The sequence below is a fragment of the Sturnira hondurensis genome, unplaced genomic scaffold (assembly GCF_014824575.4).
Source record: "Sturnira hondurensis isolate 20B ecotype Veracruz unplaced genomic scaffold, ASM1482457v3 Scaffold0024400, whole genome shotgun sequence".
Classification (NCBI taxonomy): Eukaryota; Metazoa; Chordata; class Mammalia; order Chiroptera; family Phyllostomidae; genus Sturnira; species Sturnira hondurensis.
The window spans coordinates 2,054,068-2,076,400 of NW_028097031.1; the positions used below are offsets into that span (position 1 = coordinate 2,054,068).

Here is a 22,333-nt window from a genome sequence, read left to right on the forward strand (position 1 = left end):
GCTGGTCTGCCCCCCCCACAGTTCTGTTTTGACTTGGGTGGACCTCTCTGGTCTGGCCTGTTAATTCTGTCGTAAAGGCAACGTAATAGATATTGTCCTAAAACCTGAAAACACTGCGTGACGTGGATCCTGGCTCCCGGGGTCCAAGGTGGTATGGATGAGATGAGACAAATTCACGTGGGCTACTGAGTCCTGCGGAGGAAAAGGGATGGTGAGGCTTCTCTCTAGGGGAGAAAAAGTCTCAGAGCGCCTCAGCCACTCTCTCAAGAGGAGAGAGGGCCTTGATCCTGGCCTTGAAAAGATTTTATTGGATGCAATTTGCACAGGAATATAGGGTGTATACGTAAAGCTCATCAGTCATTGCTAGGTAGAAATGATTAAACAATAGATACCATTCAAAGAACTCTGAGGGCTTATTCTGAGTCAGGATCAGATAGCTAAAAGGCCATAAAACTTTGGGCAACAGACTCACTTCCTGATTGGTCCTTTATCATTCTTTCTTAGGCCTGATCCCCCAGGGAACCTGCCCTTTCCAGCACACCGTTGCACCGCCCTCTGTCACTGTTCCAGGCTTAAGTCAGGCAGGGGAAGTAAGGCAGCCAAGAGATCTGGAGACTTCTTGCAGACAGAATGAGGACTCGGGCTATGTCAAAGCCGAGGGGTGAGGGTCCATCACCCCCTTTTTGTATAGCCCCTCAAGTCCTTCCCTGAAGGCCCCTTTGCGACCGTGCCTGTCTTAGGTCATTCCTCTTTTGAGGAATCTTACCCATCCTTGGCTAACCAGTCATCTGCCCAGGGCCAAGCAGGGTGAAGAGAAGGTGGCAGAAGTGGTGCCCCTACAAGGAAGATGAGCTTTGTCTCCTAAGTGGCTTATGGTTCCAAGGTCCTTACTCAGCCTTAGCCATGGAGGGGTTACAGCTTCTGAAACCAGGCAAGGCAGTTCCCAACAATTGTGGTTTCAATAAATTAAGCCCAAAATAGAAATTAAAAGTGTTCTAATGCCTAAATACTAATCAAAATTCAAACTGGTAGAAAATCTCTTAGGAAATGGTAAGTTTGAGACATAATCCTGTCCTTCAGCCTTAAACAACGTGTGTTCACCAAACTGTATTCTCTCGAACCAGATTTCGCTATCTTTCCATGACTCCCCTGTCTGTAAGCCATTTCACCCTTCAAACCCACTTTCCTAAACAGAAAGTCTTGATTTACTTGCCTCCCAACACTCCAGTGAAGTCCCCCTCATCCCGTGACACTGAGATACTGCAGGAGACGTGTCCACTCGGCAGACCTTCCCGTGTCCTCCCTTCTGGTGGGCAGTCGGCTATTCCTCTGTTGCTTTAATGCTGCCTCTTAATTCCCCTTTTCTCCATAAGTTTGCTTCAAGGGGTCCATTGTGCACAGGGCAGACCTAATTAAGTGATTCAGAAGCAAATGACTTTGAATTGGTAGGACTCTGCTTGAGAGTTTAGGAAATTTAAAGACCGACTTTAATAGAGGGTTTTTGAACCCTCACCTGAAAGTGTAGTAAGGTTCCTGAAAGAAGAGACTGCAGATAAGAAGGTTCAGCTGAGGATGAGACAGTGCAAATTCCTATCAAATCCGCTTTGTAATCTGCGGCCCCACGTGATAAACACAGAAATCTCATACCCTCCTTAACACTCCTTGGACATGAAACAAGACAGCATTTGGAATTAGAACAGGTCAGAGTAAGGAGGCGCAACCCACTTCATTTCGATCTCACCCCCTGAGTGTCCGGTTATCTCCCTGGGTAGCCATGGGAGCCTTTGGTCTGTGGGTGTCGCCGCTCTGTGAACTCACACCCGTCTTCACCCACTTGGGGTCTGAAGACAGCACGGGAGCTTCTTCGGGAGTAAAGGGATGACTTAGTGTCTGTTGGTGCTCTCCGGCACTGCGCAGTGTTGGGAAAACCCGACTTGGTCTTCGATGGGGTGTTTAGTCGGTCATCTGAACACCCTCTTCCCTGGTGGAATCAGTGCAGGCCCCCACGAGGTATGGGGGGCACCTTATGCTTTTGTTTTTATGTTTATATGGGCTTTACACACCACTGAGTGTGTTGCGGGACCATTAGTAATGAATCGGTGACGTGTCTGTTCAGTGGCTCTCTCCCAGATGCCCTGTGATTGCCAGTGGACAAGGTGGAGTAAACAGCTGTGTGTTGTTATGATGTCATGGACCTGAAGATCAGTATTTATCAGGGAACGATCCTAAGTCTATACAAATATTTTTTCCAGAGAAAATGAAAAATTCATAAGAAACTTAAAGAATCTCTGGAATGATTCAGTGTTCTATGGATTAATTCAAAGTTCTGTGCATTTAACTTGTGTACTATTTAGATAAAGTTAATTTGTGGAAGAAGAATTGTGAGACTTTGTATCAATTTAAGAACATATACTGTGTAAAGTATATAATTGTCTAACCACTGTGCTATACACCTGAAACCAATACAAAATAATACTACCGATAGTAAACTGTAATTGAAAAATAAAAATTAAAAACTAGGAAACAAAACATGTATTAGAGTTATGTGGGAAATATGATTAATTAATATGCTTAATTCCTTAAGTCCTTGGCATAGAGTCTTTTTGGGGGACCTGGCGCTGTGTTGGGCTCTCTCCCCCAATTCATGAGTGGCTTCCTGCTATAGGGACTGGCAGGAGGGAGGGCCTGTTCAGTGAGTTGGGGCAGCCAGTTGCATCCAAATGAGTCTTTGCCACATGTGAAATGTTTTAGATGTACTTGGACAGTGTCTATCCCAAAGTCTCTTTTTCTCTAGCAGATGCAACCATCTTTAAGGAGGCTGTTTACAATTAGTTCACACGTAAATTTGCAGTTTATTTCATTTTTTCCTGACATTTATTAGAGCAGTAAGAGTGTGCTTCATGGGTGTTAGAAGTGATGTGGATATAACTTTATATTTTTGTAAAGGATGTACTTTTTCAAGTTACTATGCCTTTAATTGTCTATATTTCTATACAGATAATACGTATGTGTCAAGTTCAGAAAATGATGAAGATGTATTAGTTACTACAGAGCCAATTCCAGTAATTTTTCATCGAATAGCAACAGGTAATAGGAATACTCTATCTGTTCTAGGTTGACTTTTTTTTCATTGTAGAAAGCTTTGTGTTTTGGTTTCCTTTAGCTCATGTAACATCTTTCCTTAGTGTCTAGAAATCTGGTTTTTCATACAGACTTTCTATGAAGTACAATAGTTTGTTTTTCAACAGTTTTAAGTGCATAAATTAACAGTACTTTAAAAAGTCTTGTATATGTATATTATGTTGATATTTGCTCTTATGAAAATATTTCATGCGTAACGATACCATTAGACAAAACAAACACAACGCATGCTCAGGGCGGTGGAGACCCCGTGAGATATACGGGGGCGCGGAACGCGTAAGCGTGGTGGCATTTTATTTCAACCATATCTTTATGAGCCGTGAGAGATCAGGGTGGCTTGTGTATCATGTAACGCCCCAACACGCCTCATTTCGGAATATCCCTTCATTTTCTTGCAAAGGAGGGAAGCATCTAAAGGGTATTTTTATACTGAAACTTGTTTTTGTTAATAGTATATGGAAAATTAAAATGATTTCTTTATTATAACTTTCAGAATTAAGAAAAACAAATGACATTAACTGTTGCTTATCCATAAAGTCCAAACTACAGAAGGAAAATGGGGAGGTATGTAGATCATATTCTGTTTTTCTTTAAAACAGTATAGATACGTTTTGAATTTCCTGTGTGTTTGTAGTTGATGTCATCACTGATACATAGATTAAGATTGAATTCAGTGACTGAGGCTCAAACCTTGTGCCTTAGGGATTTCCTATGTGGGAAGAAGGGTAGTGGCCTGAAACTAACTCTGAAAAGGAAGCTCTCTCTAAAATAATGGAATGTCTTGTTTGTCTAAATGAAGTGCATACAAACCTACCCTCTTCTCTACATTTTCATCAAATAACGTAGACTGAGGACCACTTATGTAACTCAGCAAAAGGATTAACTATGAGGATAACTATGTATGGCCATACATGGTTTTGATGGGACCCTTAAAATTCCGTTTGTAAAAGGTGGTCTCTGGCTACAGTAGCGCAGGCTGGAGGACAGTCTTGTTACTATTGGCAAGTGTCACCTCACCGGTGACAGGCAGTGTGCCTCTTGGTGCGGTGCAGTCCACCCCGTCCTTCCCCAGCAGCACCGAAGACCACTGATTTAGTGGTACTGTCGCTAACACCAAAAACTGTTAGCATTTTGTCAAACCCAGATTTCTTTTTCTAAGTTTTTGTTTTAAGAATTGGAAATTTGGTCTAGAAATTTAGGGGTGATTATAAAACATTGTAGTAACAGATTCTTGTATGGATCTGAAGGAGGCTACCTTTTTCCTGATTATTTTAACAGTCTTGGGAACAGGGACAGTAACGAATAGTAACTGTTAGTTAATTCAGATGCATTTTCATTGTTTGTACTGTGGACACATAACAGATGTGGTTCAGTTTAATTAGAAATTCAAACTTCAAGTTAAGCATATTAAATACCCTTTGAATCTGAAATTGAAAGCAGTTTCTATATTCTAAAAGTTTTTTATAATGCGATTCCCATTTACTTCCGTCATGTCATTTTTACATTATGGGACTCCGTGTCTTCTTCCACACCCATGTGGGGACCTGGCAGTGGGAGTGAGAACCGTCTGTGATGTAACGGGGCGGGACTGCGCAGAACGGAGCCAGTTCACCCGAGAGCAGTGCAGGAGGGTGTTGAGTGTAGACTAACTGGAAACTTGAACCTAAAGAAATTGGATGAGTCTGAGCTTGTTAGATGTTTTATCGGAACAAATTGAAAGTTATATTGGTTATATATGAAATATTATAAATCAACCAGTTATTATATAGTATATAGCGATTCTATATAACATAATAATATATAGTATATATTGGTTAAGTATGAAATATATATCAAATATTAAATTGTACAACTCGGGCATGCAAAATATGTCCCTAGAGCTATTCATGAACTGCCCAGACTCTCTCTTACTGCTGTGTTTTGGCTCACTCCACGTGGGAGTGCCTGCACGCGCAATCCGGGCGATACGCAAAGACCCGCCTGGTGTGGCCGCCTGCTGCTCTCTTTTCAGAAGGAGGCCAACTAGCCTGACCATTGACATTGTCTGCTTACTCTGCCCTTTTCAGGAGTCCAGGCAGAGCAGCACGGTGGAAGAAGATTCGGAAGGGGATAATGACTCGGAAGAGTTCTATTATGGGGGACAGGTAAGCGCGCGAGGTCCTCCAAACACCCATCTCCGGGGTCGCAGACCTGCTTGTCCTGGTGGGTGGACGTGTGTGCTCATGACCTAGGTGAGGGACCTGTGTGGTTCCATGTTCTGGAACGACGACGTCCCTGTGACTCACCTGCGTCTCGTGTTCTGCGCTGCTTCAGAGATCAAGGTTAATGTTGCCGTTTTGACTGCGGTCATTCATTGACGCTGAGTGTGGCTTTCCTTGTTGTCGAGGTTTTGCACACCGCATCTCGTGCTTTTGGCTTTTACGTTTCTTCAGCACACTGTGCTCAGTCGGGATTTTGAAATGATAACAGTTCTCACAAAAACATGGATTGTTAGTTTTAAATAGAAGAGGATTAACCTTTATAAACCTTTACCGAGCATTCCCTTTATCTGCATTTATTGTTTTCCTTTTTCTCTTGTGCTAATGTTAACTGTTTGTTGAAGATTGTTAGGGAGAAAATCATAATTCAAAGATACAGAAGGGACATAGCCACTAAGCACATATATATACACATATAAAATTAATTTTTATATATATATAAAAATTTATATATGTGTATTAAATAATTCATTATATGGTTCCAGGATAATGTTGAAATTTTAAACTGGGCAATTCATTTTAGGATGTGGGTACATAAAGTGTCTTGTTCTGCGTCTGTCAACTTCCTGATCAGCGAGGCTTTGTAAGTTGGCGAGAACCACGCGAAGGTGGTAACGAGACGGTTTGCGTGTTGCTCCCTTGGACTCTGCCCCCACGCGCGTCCCCGCTGACCCGTCGCTGTCTCGCAGGTGAACTACGACGGGGAACTACACAAGCACCCGCAGCTCGAGGCCGACCTGTCGGCGGTCAGGGAGATCTACGGGCCACACGCAGTTTCTCTCAGGTGAGGAAATCCCTCTGCTGAAGAAAAGTTAAAGTTATTTGGGGTGAGTCACGGGGATTTTCTTTTGGAAATATTTCAGTGGAAATTGAAATACCTGGGCTTCATTACCCTTGAAAATGTTTAAGAGATTTTAATGCATTGCTGCTTACATGGAATGGGGTCCTCAAGGCTTAGGGTCCTGTGGGGCCCCTGCTGGGGGCGAGGGTAGGGAATGAGGGTGGACACTCATTGCGTTCTAGAATAGACGAAGACTGCGATGGGGGCCATCGGGAAAGTGTCCGGAGCAATGACTGCTTGTTTCACTTTAGTTGAACTTTGCTCGAAAGCTTAAATCTTTAATCAGTCACGGTGATTTTACCCCCTCCCACACTAAAAAAAGTCTGTGGCATATGATTAATCATACAAGAAAATAGAGATTGCAAGTTCTTTTCATTTGAAATAGGCATTTTTGTGTTGAGGACTACCATAGCATATACTGACTGCTCCTACAGTTTGGATCTTTTTTTTAAAAAAAGATTTTATTGATTTATTTTTACAGAGAGGGGAAGGGAGAGAAAAAGAGGGAGAGAAATACCAGTGTAAGAGCCAAACACCAGTTGCCTCTCACACACCCTGAGCGGGGACGACGCCGGGCCTGCACCCTGACCGGCAGTCCGACCCGTGACCTTGGGGTTTGCAGGACAACACCCAGCCCCCGAGCCACACCAGTTAGGGCTAGTTTGAATCTTTTCAAAACACATTTCCATGCTGTCCAGACCCCAATTGTACTGTCACGTGTGTATGATGTTTTTTCAGTAGGCATTTATTAAATACCTAATGATCATCTCTATTAGCATTTTCCATTATTAAAAAATTATTGATAATTTTTCAACTGTTGACATTAGATGAATATGGAATGTTATTTAAATGAAATTCCTGAAGTTGAAAATGGTTGTGATTATTTCCCCCCCGTATTTCACTTAAAAGTTTTGATCCAGTTCAAATCTTAACAAATGCAAGCCAGGTTCTTGCCCGCTCTGGGTTTCCTCTAGCTACAGAGGACATTCCCAAACACACACCTCCCAGAGGCCTAATGACATAGGGGGGGATCTCAGCAGGTCGAGTTTGATTTACTTAAAATAAGTAAGAACGAATGCACTGTCTAGTCCCAGCTACTGAGGGCCGGGCACAGGGGACAGGGAGTCGTTAGACATAAGGTCTTGGCCTCATCTTCCTCGCAGAGTTTCACTGCTATTGAAAACAGACTGTTCTAATTAGCTGTTCTTTCACTTAATTGAGGTTTATAAGAACTTAATGGAGTTTGACGAGCAAGAGTACCTCAATATGCGTAATAGGCTATTCAGTGTCATTTTTTTTCTTGTGACATCTAATGAGGAAGGCAGCTAACCACGGCTGAGTTCTCTGTAAGGGATGGAAATCTCCGAGGTCGCCTAGGTGGGGCGCAGCCATCTTGAGAGGTTGGAGGAGGGCACAGAAAGAGGGACTTTCATAACATAGATGGTGTCAGCCCCCCCTGGCCATGTCTGGGGGCAGAATACTGGTCGTGTTGACCATTCTGATGGACAAGCTCCTGAATAGGAAGCGAGTCTGGTCTCCGGGGATCATGATTAACCCGGGATTAGTTTGAAGATGCCTCACCTGGAGTCATGCAACAAAAGGAAGGTAGTTTGTGTTTCCCATTATAAATTTACTTTTCTAGTCGTGTGTTTATTTTTAAAAACTGTTGATCGGTGTCATCTGAAAGCAATTTGAGATGAGTATTTTTTGACAGGAAGGGACTCACAAGTCACAGAATTCTCATTTGTTGAGGAATGAGGTGATTCTGATACTTGGCTTGCGGGGTTTTGAACTGGCTCCCCATAGAAAGTATGCTTTCTTTCATGACGTTCCACCTTCCGCTTGAAAAACCGAAGCTGTGTGAGTGACACTGTGGCCCACGTTGAATGTGGGTTGGAAGGATGTGCCTGCTGGGTGTTCGATTGTGTGTTGTGGGCGGACGTTTGTAGTCGGCCCGTTGGAGTTAGGTTTGGCGGGGTAGGGCAGGCTGTGGATTTCCTAAGATGTGAGGAGCCTATACTACTGTATTAAAGCCCCACCCAAACATAAGTCCCCCGAGAGAGGGAGAGAACGGGGAGGTGGGATCCTCCACAAAGGTCTGGGTGGAGCAGTTTCATTTCTCTGGACTTCTAGGTTTCCACTTGCACAGCGGCCCCTGGAGTGGCTGACTGGCCTTCTGGCCATCTTCCAGCTCATGTTGGGATTGGGGTCCCCTGGGGTCCCCTTCCCTTCTCACGTGAGGCATGCACACACAGCTCGTTCTGTTCAGTGCACTGTGCACACAGTGCTGGGGTGCGAACCCTGTGTCCTCTGGACCCCTTCCCTGTGCCCCTCGGTGACTACAGGGGGCAGCATCCCCCACCCTGGGTCCCCTTGTAACCATGTGGTGTGAGTGAGATTTAAATCCTGTTTTGTCCTAAAACATGGAGATATCGAGGACATTTTTTACCCCCAGCATAACTTGCATTGAAGCGTGTCAGTTGCCGAGAGAGGGTCGTGGGTTGGGTGTTTGTGGTGTCCTTCCCAGCACACTGCGTCTCCCACGCCTACATCTGGGCCGAGGAAAAAGGCAGTCTGAGCCTGAAAAGCGGGGGGCCATGATGGCGGGGGACCCACGGAACAAAGGCACAAGGAGGACTGCATTTTTGGAAAACACTGTACGTAACCTAGATGTAAGCTTCAGGACGTCAGACTCCACACGGTCACCTTGGCTCCCAGCGCCCCTGCCTTCTTCAAGCAAAAGCAAGATTTTTAAGCAGAGGACGGAGGTGCAGTCCCCGTTTATGCTGTGTCTTCCTCACCGCTGTTGTGAGGGGCCGTCCTTTCTTATCTGGACCTAATTTCTAAGTTCTCCTCTGCTCTGTTGTCCTTTAGAGAAATCTACAGCTACTTTGGCTACCGTCTTGCAGGTGCACTAATATGCCCCCGTTCTTCCTGGTGACTGAGTTTGCGTATTTCTTGGCTCATTCACAAACATCTCTCCCACGCTGAGCAAAATCACACATTGAGGAAGCCTGCAGAGATAGACAGGCAAGCTGTGGGGTTTCAGATGTCATAGGAAGGTGTCTGTTTCTTCACAAAGCGTGTTTCTCCTCAAAATACAACTGATCAGCTGTTGAAGGCAGAAATAACCAAATAGCAGTCAAGGTTTATTTCCCAAGAAGCTTTAGGAGCGTTTCGTGTATGTGAGTATACACGTAATTTCTTTGACAGTTAATAAAGGAAAGCTAGATATCTAAATTATATCTTTTATAACCAGAAAACTCACTGCTAGTTTTGGTGAGGTAGTATTTTAAAACATGACAATGATATAGTGAATAAGCTGTAGTTTTACAGAGAAAGGAGAACCAACCTACACAGTGTAATATTCTATCTGAGTATCTATGTGATGTCTCATTAGTGCGGGATATTGTGTTGACTAGTTCCGGTGAAAGGAGAGTGAATTGCCGAGAATTCTAACACAAAGTGCCCTCAAAGATATGTGTTCATGGAAAAATAGATTTTATACACAGGGTGGGGGCAACAGTAGGTTTATGAGTTGCAAATATGCAAAGCAGTTCATTTTTGTATTGTTATTTATTAATTAGTGTATTATTTGACATACAAACAATGGTAAACCTACTTTCGCCCCACCCTGCTCTAGAATAAAGTAGGTCACATGTAAATATGCAAAATCCAATAGCCAGATTCGAAGCTGGAAATAGGCAGTTTGAAGCACAGCTGAGAGGTCTGGGAAGAAATCTGGGGAGCAGTTCCTTTCCAGACCCCAAGTTTCGGACGACACGGCCGCTTCAGATCATTCCTGTGCCGTTTGCTGCACCTTCACACGGTATGCAGGTTCGCTCTGAAGTGATCTTTTCACGGGGAGTCGATACAGGCAGTGAGCGAGTTTATTCTGAGTTATTATCAACCCACTATGGCATGAGGACAGGGTCAGGCACCTTGCTTCCCAGTTCAAGTTGCATTCACAGCACACGCGTGCGCCTCAGTCCTGCTTGCTGTTCTTCAGCCCTGGGGCTACTACCGAACGTCATTCAGATCGGAAGCGAGCCTGTTGACCAGACACCACATCTGGACGTGTAATCTCACTTTGTGGCCCTCCAGCAGGAAACGCAGTGACTGGCATTATATAAAAAGGGAAGCACAGCAGACATCGGTTTGCATATCACAGCCTTGTCCGTGCTCTGAAGGGTGGCATAAAAACAGAGTCACTGTTCACTGGTCGACTCCGGCGGGATGCAAGTAACTGCAGACCTTTACTGCCTCCAGTGCCTTCTCATTCGGTGTCTCTGGGGGTCTGGACCCTGCTCTAGTGACCAAGACCACCTGTAGCCCTTTATTTCTTTTTATTTTCTTTGAAAAGAATAAATAGTGTTTGAAAATGGGAAGATACCAACTTTTAACCAAAAAAGTGTTGGAGAAACCATGTAAGGAGCGCTTTGATATTCCCATAGGGAAAGGTGTAAAAGAACACGAGTCACACTCTGACTCAGCTTCCCGACCAGATTCTGCTGAAGGGGCCTGGAAACCCCGTACGAAGAAAACAGCTGCGAGCGAGCTGCTTTTTGATTTTCATCTCTGATTTCTTTCTGTCTGCCTCTGAACATACCGTGTCCTGCTGTCATAAACAAATGCAAACGAAAGTTATTCTCCCTCCGAAACTGGCAGAGACACGTGGGGAAGAGGCGCGTGCTGCTGATGTGGCCGAGGGGAAAGGCTTGCTGGGACGGCCTGGCTGGAGTGACGGGGAACCGACTCAGTCCTTTAACTCGGCGACTCAACAGCGTGTGTGGATCAAGACTCCCAGATCGGGCTGCGCCACATTTAGTTTGCTCAGTAATTCTACAAGTCTTTTCTGTGAGAGGATGAATGCTCATAGATTTTTTTTTATCCAGGGAGCTGTTTATCACTATTTATAGTGTCAAAGAATTGAAAGGGACCTAGTGTTGTCTTAGGAATTTTATTTATACAAATACAGCCATTTAAATTTGTAGTTTAGAAAAATATTCCACAATGTGGAAACAACACCCACAGGAAAATTGAGAGAGCAGGACAAAAATCTCTACATATTATTTTATCCTTAATATATTGTATGTATTATATGATATATTAGTATATGAAAGAGTCGCAGTGAGATGGGAGTGAACGAATTATCGCTGACTGGTGGTTCCAAGTTACTTTTTCTAAAATTTCTTATTTAATATAATGAGCCTATATTACTTTGGTAATCAGAAAAAGTACACATTTTATAAAATACATAACACATTTTATAAAGTAAGTTCTACCCACATTTGTGGTTGTTCTATAAGTACTCCGTTTACTTTAGTGGTTTTCATTAATCTATTTTATATAAAAAGTATTTTAGTCTCTATACTTTTTAAATAAACTACTTGCTCAGTAAGTACAGTATATTTGAATATTTCCTTGGAGTATTAAATATTTTTATATCCACTTCATTAGTAATGAGTAATTTTAAAATAGTGTGTCAGCCCTGGCCGGTGTAGCTCAGTGGATTGAGCTCGGGCCTGCAAACCAGAGGATTGCAGTTCGATTCCCAGTCAGGGCACATGCCTGGGTTGCAGGCCGGTTCCCAGTAGGAGACGCATGAGAGGCAGCCATACATTGATATTTCTCTTCCCTCTCTCCTTCCCTTCCCCTCTAAAGATAAATAAATAAAATCTTAAAAAAAAACTGTGTCAGTGTGCTTTAGTTTGAGTATTTCCTGCTCACTATTCCTTTCCCCCCCAGTTTCTGCTGTTCCATGTGTTCTTCCAAGTGGAAGTTCACCCCGTGAACCCTTTCTCAGAATGATTGTGGTCAAGGTCCTCTCCCCACTGAAGTGTCTTTGCAACACGCCCGCGCCCCGCCCTCACCCATGTGCAGAGGCTTTTTGTAACGTGCCTCCTTGAAGAGGTTTGAATTTGAGTCTTACATTCTGAATAATTTGCCAGTGTTCTCAGTCAGCAAATTATGACTACCGGGCTACGGGCCCTGTCTTTGAACAACCCATGAGCTACGAATGGTGTTTGATTTTTTTAACGGGTTGTGAGAAAAATAAAAAGAGGACTATGTGGCAGAGACTCTGTGTGCCCTGGAAAGCCTCAAGTATTTACTATCTTGACCTTTACGGGAGAGTTCACTGAACCCTGAACTAGGGGCACAGAAGAAATGATTCATGTGCCTGGCCTAGTTCTTATTCTTGTCTTAGTTTCTGTATAATTTCATAACTAATTGGTATATTTTTGTATCTACATTTACATATTATATCTAGATTTGCATAAGGTTATAAAGGTTCTTTGGATGACACAGATGTTTTGACACAGGCAATTTTTTAAAAATTAATTGCTATGTGAATAATTTTCATCCCTTTTCTTAACTTTTAAAAGCATTACCAAGAAAACACAAATGACAGTTTTGTAAATAATGAAAATGTGGTCATTGTTTGAATATGTTTTTAAAGGGAGAATGGAGAAAACAGGCTAATTTATTATATTCTAATATGCTGCAGTTTTTTGCCCTAGATATCAAAAGTGAAAAGACTACCTATTTTCTTTTATTTAGAAATTACATAAACCATTTAATCATTAAATATGCCTTCTCTGAACCCTGAAAAGTGCCACGATTTCGTACTATATTAGCACTATTTGACTATACATATAATACACAGAAATTTTCACTGGGTACTTACTATACACCGGATACTATACTCGACAGTGTTGAAGTCAGACGTCAACTCAATACCTCGCTTTCCCGTCTGCTTCACCTGCCTTTTGAAAAATTGTGCTTTGCCGGCCATGGTTTTCTGATTTGCAGATGAGGGTAGTACTACGATGGTCGTCTTGTCTGAAGGCTGTGAGGAGGTTGTAAGGAGGTCAACCATCCATGTATGACCTGGCTTCCAACCCTGGGTCCCAGTTTATTGACTGTTGAACTCATTAGGCACTTGCATTAATAAATAGGACGTATGCGTTCGAATCCCCGCTCTGCTGCAGGGGGACGGCAGCTGGCTGACCTGACCGCCTGGGGCCTTGGTTAATGCGTCTGTCCGTCAGCGCTCAGTGGTCACACGTGTGTAAACTTCTGAGCGCAAGTTCAGGCACCAAGGGCTCAGTGAATATTGACCATTAGCTTCTGTCATTTCTGTGATCTTTACACTTGTCTCCCTCACTTTGTATAGCATCTGTAACCAGAATTTTACAAAAATGCCCAAAATAGAGATGTGTGCATATGGAGAATATAAAAACCGTTGTTTTTATACTCCTTTGTTAACTTTCTCCACACTGTGCTGCTTTGGGGCACTCCCCAGGCTGGAGGAGAGTTGGTCTTCGTACTGTCTTCGTGTGGAACATAACCGTTGTTGTTAGTTTTAGTTTGGATAAGTCAGACTTTCAGAGTCACCTATGAAAACACAGGAACACGGAAATGGCGGAGCACCTGGGCCAGTGTCAGAGCCACTGACGTCTAACGTGGACGGGACACCCGTGGACATGTTGCTGTGGCAGTAGATTCTTTCCCCGCCCTTCCTCAGGCCCCAAACTCCCTGCCGGCCCCCAGAAGCAGCTCCGCACCCTTAGGGAGCACTGGGAGAACAGGGGGCGCGTGAGGGGATTGTTTGGTCCACCAGGGACGTTTGAAACCACGAACCAAACGGCTCTTGAACCAACGCGTGGGGATACCACTGGGAAGGTGTCTCCATGCTACAAAGTGGTCACAGGAAACAGCAGTCCCGCGGGCGGAGTCCGTTAATTCAGGTCCACAGTCAGTTCAGAGCCATCCGGAAACCGGGGATGAGAATGCGTGATTAAGTTTTTAGTTTAAAATAACCTTGGACACACCATCGTTTAAGGAGATTGAAAAAAAATGATGTTCATGTTTGCTTTCAGGGAATATGGAGCCATTGACGATGTCGATATTGATCTGCATATTGATGTTAGCTTTCTCGATGTGAGTATCAGTGTATGCAATGTGACGGCTACTTTTTTGAAAACTTTATTTTTATTGGAGTGAATTTAATTTTTGTTTCTCTTCTGATACTTTTATAACATACTGACTTTTTCGGCGTGATTTATGAAGAAATGCAATATGACGTGTTGAAGAAACAGATTTTATGTATATATGTACTTGTGTCAGTTCTTTTAATATTATACATCCTCAGGTTTATAGGTTAGTACTCTTGGAATAGTACATCAGCATTTCTTTTCACTTTTACTTTTATATGCGAAAGCAAGAATTAAAAGTAGTTTGATTTTCTTTTTACAAACCAGTGGATTTTGAGAAAATTGGTAGGCCTTAATGATTTATGCATTTCTTCAGAGTAAGTTAAAATGTGTTCTGATTGGGAAGATACGTCAAGAACTCTAACTGATGACTAATTCATCCTCAAAATACGTGTGTTTGCACAGGAGGAGATTGCTGTGGCTTGGGAAGTGGTTCGGACGGAACCTATAATCGTCCGACTGCACTGTTCACTTACGCAGTATTTGAATGGCCCAGGTGAGGTTTATTTCCCTGTTATTTTGAATATTAACCAGTTGTACATTGTGCATTACGCAACATGATTGTCCATTTGGTCATTCTGAGCATAATTGCAGCTATCATGATAAAGAAATTTAAATGTACCTGCATGCTAACAAAGATGGTTTATTGGCAATCTAACTAGCAGAAAGAGAAACTGTAATGTATATTGTTTAGATTTCAGAAGTTGACAGGTTGTTGTGAAATAAGCACATTAAAACCTCAAAGAGAACGGTGCATATCGTAAAAGCTCAGTGAATATATTTTAGGTTGCCCTTAGAATTAATTATGTCTCTGATTCCGAGATTCAATTTTAATGTGTGTTTTTCTCACCTTTGATTACCGATGAATTTAACCTAAGTGAAACAACTTTCTGCTTTTAAAAATGGAAGTCATGATAATATTTTCATTTTCCAGTAGCTTCAGGGATGATTTTGCTTTATTTCAACCGATAGCTCCTTACAACAATGGCTCCTATTGTAACTCTTTCCAAGACTTACTGGATTAAACTCCTCTTTTGCTACCTGACATAGGTGTGCACACACGCACTCACACACTCAGTTGGATCTGTTCACGGTGTTTGATTATCTACTGCTGCGCAACAGACCACTCCAAACATCCTGCTTTGAAACCGCTCGCCCGTCACCATCTTTGGTTCAGCTGGGCTGCTCTTGCTTGGAGTCCCCGCATTTTTGCAGTGAGATGGATGGTGGATGAGGCTTTGCCATAAAAGGCTCCACTAGGTCGGATGCCTAGCAGTTGACAGGGTGTCATCTCAGAGCCCCGCTGGGACTGTTAACCAGAGCCCCTACCTCATGCAGGACTTCTTCATGTGGTTTGGGCTTCTTGTAGCAGGGCAGCTGGGTCCACAAGCAAGTGTTCAAGAGAGGGGGTGTGGGCACTGCCTGGAAGAAGGCTCAGTGAGTCTTCCACTGCATTCTGTTGCTCACTGTAGAGGAAGGACCCATCCGGAATCAGGGCACGGACATGGCGGCACTGCCAAGGTTGGGGCGATCTTTCGTCCGCTGTGCATACACCGGCGTGTTCTCTGCGTGTTTCCTATTTCAGGTGCATCGAGGAACTTACATCTACTGTTAGCTTTCACATAAGAAAGAGAGCTGTCCTTTCAAATGTATGAAATAGGCAGGGGAAGTTCACACTGAAAGTCATTGTGCTGTCACCCCTTCCCACTTCGGTGGAACGTATTCTACCTGAATGATCCGCCCTCAGTGCAGATAACAGAGTGAGTGACGTGAGTTCGTGTGGGGCAAAGACTAGTAGGTGTTTTGTTCTTGCATCGTTTCAAATGTATATGAATGTGATAAAGAAGAAACATAATTATTCATGATCCCTCCATACCAAGACAGCTGTATACAGTTTGTTTTCCATACATACCTGTTTTATTTTCATAAAGTTGACGTTGAATTGGTAAGTAGTTACGCATCTTAATGTTGGGTCAGGAGCCCATCCTCGTGAAGCGTCTGAATTAGAATGATGTGTGGTGTCTGCACAGCATTCCGGCCAATGGGTGTCCCTCCCTCCCTCCCTCCCTCCCCCCCCCTTCCCTCCCTCCCTCCCTCCCTCCCTTCCTCCCTTCCTTCCTTCCTCTCTTCCTCTCTTCCTCTCTCTCTCTCTCTCTCTCTCTCTCTCTTNGGGTGTGGGCACTGCCTGGAAGAAGGCTCAGTGAGTCTTCCACTGCATTCTGTTGCTCACTGTAGAGGAAGGACCCATCCGGAATCAGGGCACGGACATGGCGGCACTGCCAAGGTTGGGGCGATCTTTCGTCCGCTGTGCATACACCGGCGTGTTCTCTGCGTGTTTCCTATTTCAGGTGCATCGAGGAACTTACATCTACTGTTAGCTTTCACATAAGAAAGAGAGCTGTCCTTTCAAATGTATGAAATAGGCAGGGGAAGTTCACACTGAAAGTCATTGTGCTGTCACCCCTTCCCACTTCGGTGGAACGTATTCTACCTGAATGATCCGCCCTCAGTGCAGATAACAGAGTGAGTGACGTGAGTTCGTGTGGGGCAAAGACTAGTAGGTGTTTTGTTCTTGCATCGTTTCAAATGTATATGAATGTGATAAAGAAGAAACATAATTATTCATGATCCCTCCGTACCAAGACAGCTGTATACAGTTTGTTTTCCATACATACCTGTTTTATTTTCATAAAGTTGACGTTGAATTGGTAAGTAGTTAAGCATCTTAATGTTGGGTCACAGCCCATCCTCGTGAAGCGTCTGAATTAGAATGATGTGTGGTGTCTGCACAGCATTGCGGCAATGGGTGTCCCTCCCTCCTTCCCTCCCTCCCTCCCTCCCTCCCTCCCTCCCTCCCTCCTTCCCTCCCTCCCTTCCTCTCTTCCTCTCTTCCTCTCTTCCTCTCTCTCTCTCTCTCTCTCTTCTTTCTTTCTTTCTTGTCCATTTCCTTTTATTCTGATAGTGATTAAAAGAAAAGAAGCCTTCATGTCAGGACTTATGTGGTTTTGAATTCCTGGGGTTCGGGGTAAAATTGGGTCAGTCCATGCCTGCCTCCCCCAGCAGTGCGAGGCTAGTGTGGCCGCTTATTGTCCGTGGGGTCTTCAGTGTCAGGCAGAGTTTTCTTCACCATATCTCTCTGAAGAGTTGCTTTTGTCAATATTTTAACAATTTATCAGTGTTGTGAAGATTTCAACGGTTAATGGAATTCATGCTTAGATGATTTTATTGTTCAGTGTCACTTGTAACTCGTCCATAATTTAATTTTTCATCTCATATATAATAGCTAGTAAACCAAAGACACAAAGGTCATGCTTTGTCTTTGCTCCCTGAGAATGGCCCTTTGTTTTGTGAGCAAGACAAATTTGATCCAGTGCAAATTCGTGGGATCCTAATCTTTTTCCCCCCAGAAGACAAAAATGCTCCAGAAAAAATTATGCTAGTTTGTATCTGACATGTTTTAACTTTGTTCCTTTGTAAGAAATCCAGCTGATTTTATTCAGTTTGTTATATGTACTTACTGTGCTCTTTTTTCTGTTTCTCCTTAATGTTTTTTTGTATGTTTTTTTTTTTACTGATATACTTAAGTCCTAATTCACCTCAAACAACTTTTATGCAATTGTTTTGTTTTTTTCTTTATCTACTCACCTTGGTACATATAGATTGGATCTAACACCTCTATGTCCCATTGACTGTGTTTTGCCCTGTGATGGCGTACACATTTTTGCCCAAGTTTTTGAGGGAGAAATAAAGATGCACATTATACATGGGTATAATGATCACATACCATGGATAGAACGCTGGGCATAACGATCCCACACATAAGGCCCCAAATGTGGGTGTGCGTTGTACACGGGAGCGCCTTCATTGCTCCCAGGAGAAACTGCTGTTGTCTGTCATTCACCTTGGTCTTTCATCCTTCACCTCCGAGTATGTTACGTGTTTTTTTCCCATTTGTCTTCTACCTTATTAAGTAGGCATTGACTCCATTAAGAATTTCTTCTTCATCCAGTCTTTGATTTAGTGTTTCCCTTCTATTTTTAATTTAACTACCATCTTAACTGATACCCTATTATTTCCTCTTTCTCATTAATTGCATTCATTTTGTTTATGTATTACTGTTCTGAATTTTGTGACTATAGATCAGTAATCATCCAACGGATTATTTCTTTCCTATAGATGGAGTTTTGTTTTGCTCAGTGTTAAAGCAGGAGTTGGAATGTGCTTCTCTCAGGGATTAGTGTGGTTTGTGTGTAATCTCTTCAGCTAAGAAGGAACACAGAATCACGCCCTTTCTCTTCTCTAGCTGCGTTAGGCTGGGACCTGGCAGCTGTGAGGCTGTGACTCTGCAGGTGCTGCCCTCGGACCCCCTGGGAGCCCCTCAGACCCCCTCCCCCAGCATCTTCATGCTTTGCTGCTAACAGCGTACGTGGGCTTCCCCATTGGACCCTGTCCCTCCCGGCAGTCCTCGCCTCTGCCCTGCCGCTTCCGCGTGGCTGGTGTGAGTGTCCTGCGGCCCAGCTACCCTGCCCTGAGGCCAGATGTACTGTATGCTCCCGTATTCCCTGCTGGACCAGGCTGAAGTGGGGACTGGACCCTTTTCCTGTCTTCCTCCTCCTCCTTCTCTGACCCCCAGCTGGTTCCTCCTGGAAGCAATTCCATAGTCAGTTCTTGGGCCCAAATCTTCACTCGGGGTCTCACTTGACCTTAGATGGTGGGTCGCAGGGCAAGAAAGAGGTCTGAGTCTGCTTCAGGAGGAAGCCTGCCAGTCCGGCCCTTGAGGAAACTGCTTTGAGGCCCGTCCTTAGCGATGTGTTAGTGGTGTCTTCCTAAGCGGCCTTCCCGTGGTTCAGAGAGCGGGGCTCCGTGGGGCCAGCCCTTCGGGGCCCCTTACGTCTGTCCTAGTCGTAGCAGAATTCTCTGCGTGTTTCTCACGTGGAGGTGACCTCATTGCAGCTTCCTGTTCCTTTCCCCGGCGTCTCCTGGTTTCCTCTCGCGCTGGTCACCAGGAAGCTCCTTCCAGCCCATGTGCCCTCACTGCCATCTCAGAAGGGCATTTCCCCGAAGGTTTTCTTTTTCTTAGGAAAAATTCAAGGAGAAAAATACAATTTAAAATGGCCATTTCTGTGAAATACATGACAACAGCAAGAGACAGTGATACTAAAAAGAAACATAGTTATTATTCCAGAAGAGAACAGTTAGGGATCATTTTACTTTATGTTTTGTATTACTGCAAACAAGTAAAATGGTGAGAAAGTATCTTTTGACTGTAATATGTCTTTGAGGGTGTCGGTATTTATGGTAAAATTAACTTGAAAAACTGTATGACTAATACAAGGTTTAGATTGACCTCGTTAAGAGTTCTTTTTGAAAAACATTTATTGCCAGGCTTTGGGAATGTATGAATCATACTGTGTGAACTGAATTTGGCTAGGGCTAATCTGACCATATATCTATGAGCGAACAAGAGCCATAAGATTTGAAGAAGTAGGCTTCCTTATCCACTTTGAAACTAAAGATACGGTTTATCTTCATCATAGCGGGGAAGCACACTCTGAGTAAAAAGAAGTGATGATTATGATTCTTAGGGTGTTGCATATACTTTTCCAGAATTGTTGGTACGTAAGTCTGGTTTCCGATCTCAAGGACAGGGACGCTTGGGCTCTAAAGTGGTCAACGACTGACCTTGAAAGGTTTTTCTGTGCGGGGCACCGCTGTGCCTGTGCGATGAGAGTATTGGAGTGACCGCCACGTATCTTAAGCAGCCCTTCCCAACCTGAACTGTGTGACGAGGCAAATTGGAGTGACTTTCACCTTTTTAAAAGCATGAATGTATTTTATTAGTGTATTCTGTCAAATACTCTTTTAAACCATTGAGTGGTGAGTGGCGAGTGCCTTTTCTGGGAGGTTATTCGTTTCATAACCATAGTTACTGACTTACAGAAACAGTCAAGACAGGAAGCCTGCAATGGGGCGTGCTCCCGGGCCTCCCTCTCAGCCCCTGTGGTCTTGTTATGAAAAAGGTGTGGGGCTACACAAACCTCTCTCTTCCACCGAGAGAGACGTGCACCAGGGGTGTCCAGCCTGCAGCCCGCGGGCCGTACGCAGCCCAGGATGGCTGTGAACACGGTCCAATGCAAACATCATAAATTTACTTAAAATATTAGGAGGATTTTTGGTGATTATGTGTCACAGTGTATTTAATGTGTGGCCCAGAGATGCCAAAAGGTTGGACAGCCTAGTACACTGCCCTACACATTGCTGTTTACACTTACCATGTGTGTTTTGAAGATTGTTTATTATTATTATATGTATAATATAGAGGATCTGGCAGAAGTAATGCCTGCTGGAGTATGGTTGGTAGCAAAGTGATAGGGGTATAGTAACTTACAGTTTTAATTTTAACATTTCACCTAAAAGATCAAATGGTGTGCTTCAGTGTGATATTGTCATGTTATGGAATTACATGCTTATGATTTTGTAATAAGAGATCTTGTAATAAAATAGGGGTGTTATTTGTGCCAGACCCTGTATATACATACACACATATTATACCTTAGTAAATAATAAGCAGTGATCAACAGTGATCTTCAAAATCTCTGTATGCGAAGCATAAAAGTGACGTATAGCACTGTGTGTACACCATTTTTAAGTGTGTGTATATGACATACTGTGCAATATGTAAATAGGTACCTGTGTAACTTCTGTGTATACGCACACAGAGTTACATGTGTTGCCTCCTTCTCTTGTCCTGACTGATGGTTGAATGTCAGCTCTGAATTTTGACTGATTTTTCCCCCTCTTTGCAGTGCCCACTGTAGATGTCTTTCAGATTTCCACCAAAGAGCGGTTTGGCTTGGGACATCAGCTGAAAAAGTAAGTTTCCCAAAGAATAAAATACCACTTTCTGCAGACGAGAACCAAGCTGCCCTTGCTCATCTTTCCTCCCATTTTGAAGTGAGCACCTTGTTAGCTGGCAAAGCCTGAGGTCAGAACTGGGCCATCCTCACTCGGGGTCCCAAAGTCACCCTCCCACCTCCTCCAGCCCCACGGAACCTGTGGAGGCCACCAGGGAGGACTCCGGTCCCTGCATCTCTCAGGGCACCCACAGGAGGATCTGGGCTGTGGGTGTGTTTTCTGCCTCTGGGTCTCCCGTGTGAGTCACCCTGCGGTGACTGATCTCACTGAAGTCTGTCAGCTCCGGCTGTGCCTGACTTCCTCCCCCGTGGGTTCTAGTGACAGCCCCTCTGCGTGTCTTCTGGTGCTTAGAGGTGGGAACAGTTCCACAGAGACTGCCCAGGCTCTTGCCGCGCCCCTCGTTTCCACACCTGCGCCTTTGAAACTGTCGTTTTGTAAAGAGACTGAGTACTTTCTGTTTGGTTCCTGACTCGTACAATGAACTGATTTATCTCTTATAAACATAAATCTACCCCACTTGGACGGACTTTTGAAATGCGGGGGTGTGCCTCCACTAGTCACAGTCAGAATCTAAACTTAGTAAATTCCATACTTATTAAAGTATTAGCTTTAAGAATTCATACTTAAGGAGACATCCAAGGATTACTTATTCTTCTGAATACAGCTCCATGGTGTAATATGACATTTAAATCTTGCTGCAACCTTGGATGAAGAAAATCTTCAAAAATGATGAAGTGTAAATTAAAACTCTCCTCTTGTCCTGAACTCTGAGGTGACTTTCCAGCAAACTGGAAGTGTGCACCATCATCCCAATTTCACACCTTCCTTTCTCACTGCCTCTACGGCTAGAAAGACCCCAAATATGTCTGCCCACCACAGCCTCCGCTGACCTCATCTCAGCCAGCAGGCACTGGCTGGGGTAGCAAGTCTGAGAGCGGTACTTCCGTCGGTGCGAGTTAGTCGGGTAGCACCTAAAGGACATTGGGGAATCAATATTGGCTCAGTGCCTAGAGCCACACCCGTCGCTTTTGGTAACATAGGTCCACGCGTGTCAGTCCACATTTGGTAATGCAGGTGTGACCACTGTCATTGTATTGTACAGGCTAATGCAGGCAGATGGTTTCCTCCCCCTATTCATGGACATGGGCAATAATAGCTTCTTTCTGCAGGTGTCCTGAGAA

The 22,333-nt window shown here is 43.9% G+C and overlaps 1 protein-coding gene across 3 annotated transcripts in view; it reads left to right on the forward strand.

The window, feature by feature from the left end:
* Positions 1-22,333, forward strand: part of PARP8 (poly(ADP-ribose) polymerase family member 8) — a 143,997-nt gene that overhangs the window by 81,157 nt on the left and 40,507 nt on the right. For all 3 annotated transcript variants that reach the window (XM_037038548.1, XM_037038549.1, XM_037038550.1), the window contains exons 5-11: positions 2,998-3,087; positions 3,635-3,705; positions 5,208-5,285; positions 6,089-6,183; positions 14,124-14,184; positions 14,643-14,733; positions 21,044-21,110. In XM_037038548.1, coding sequence (XP_036894443.1) covers positions 2,998-3,087; positions 3,635-3,705; positions 5,208-5,285; positions 6,089-6,183; positions 14,124-14,184; positions 14,643-14,733; positions 21,044-21,110 — 553 coding nt within the window. The remainder of the gene's footprint in view (positions 1-2,997; positions 3,088-3,634; positions 3,706-5,207; positions 5,286-6,088; positions 6,184-14,123; positions 14,185-14,642; positions 14,734-21,043; positions 21,111-22,333) is intronic.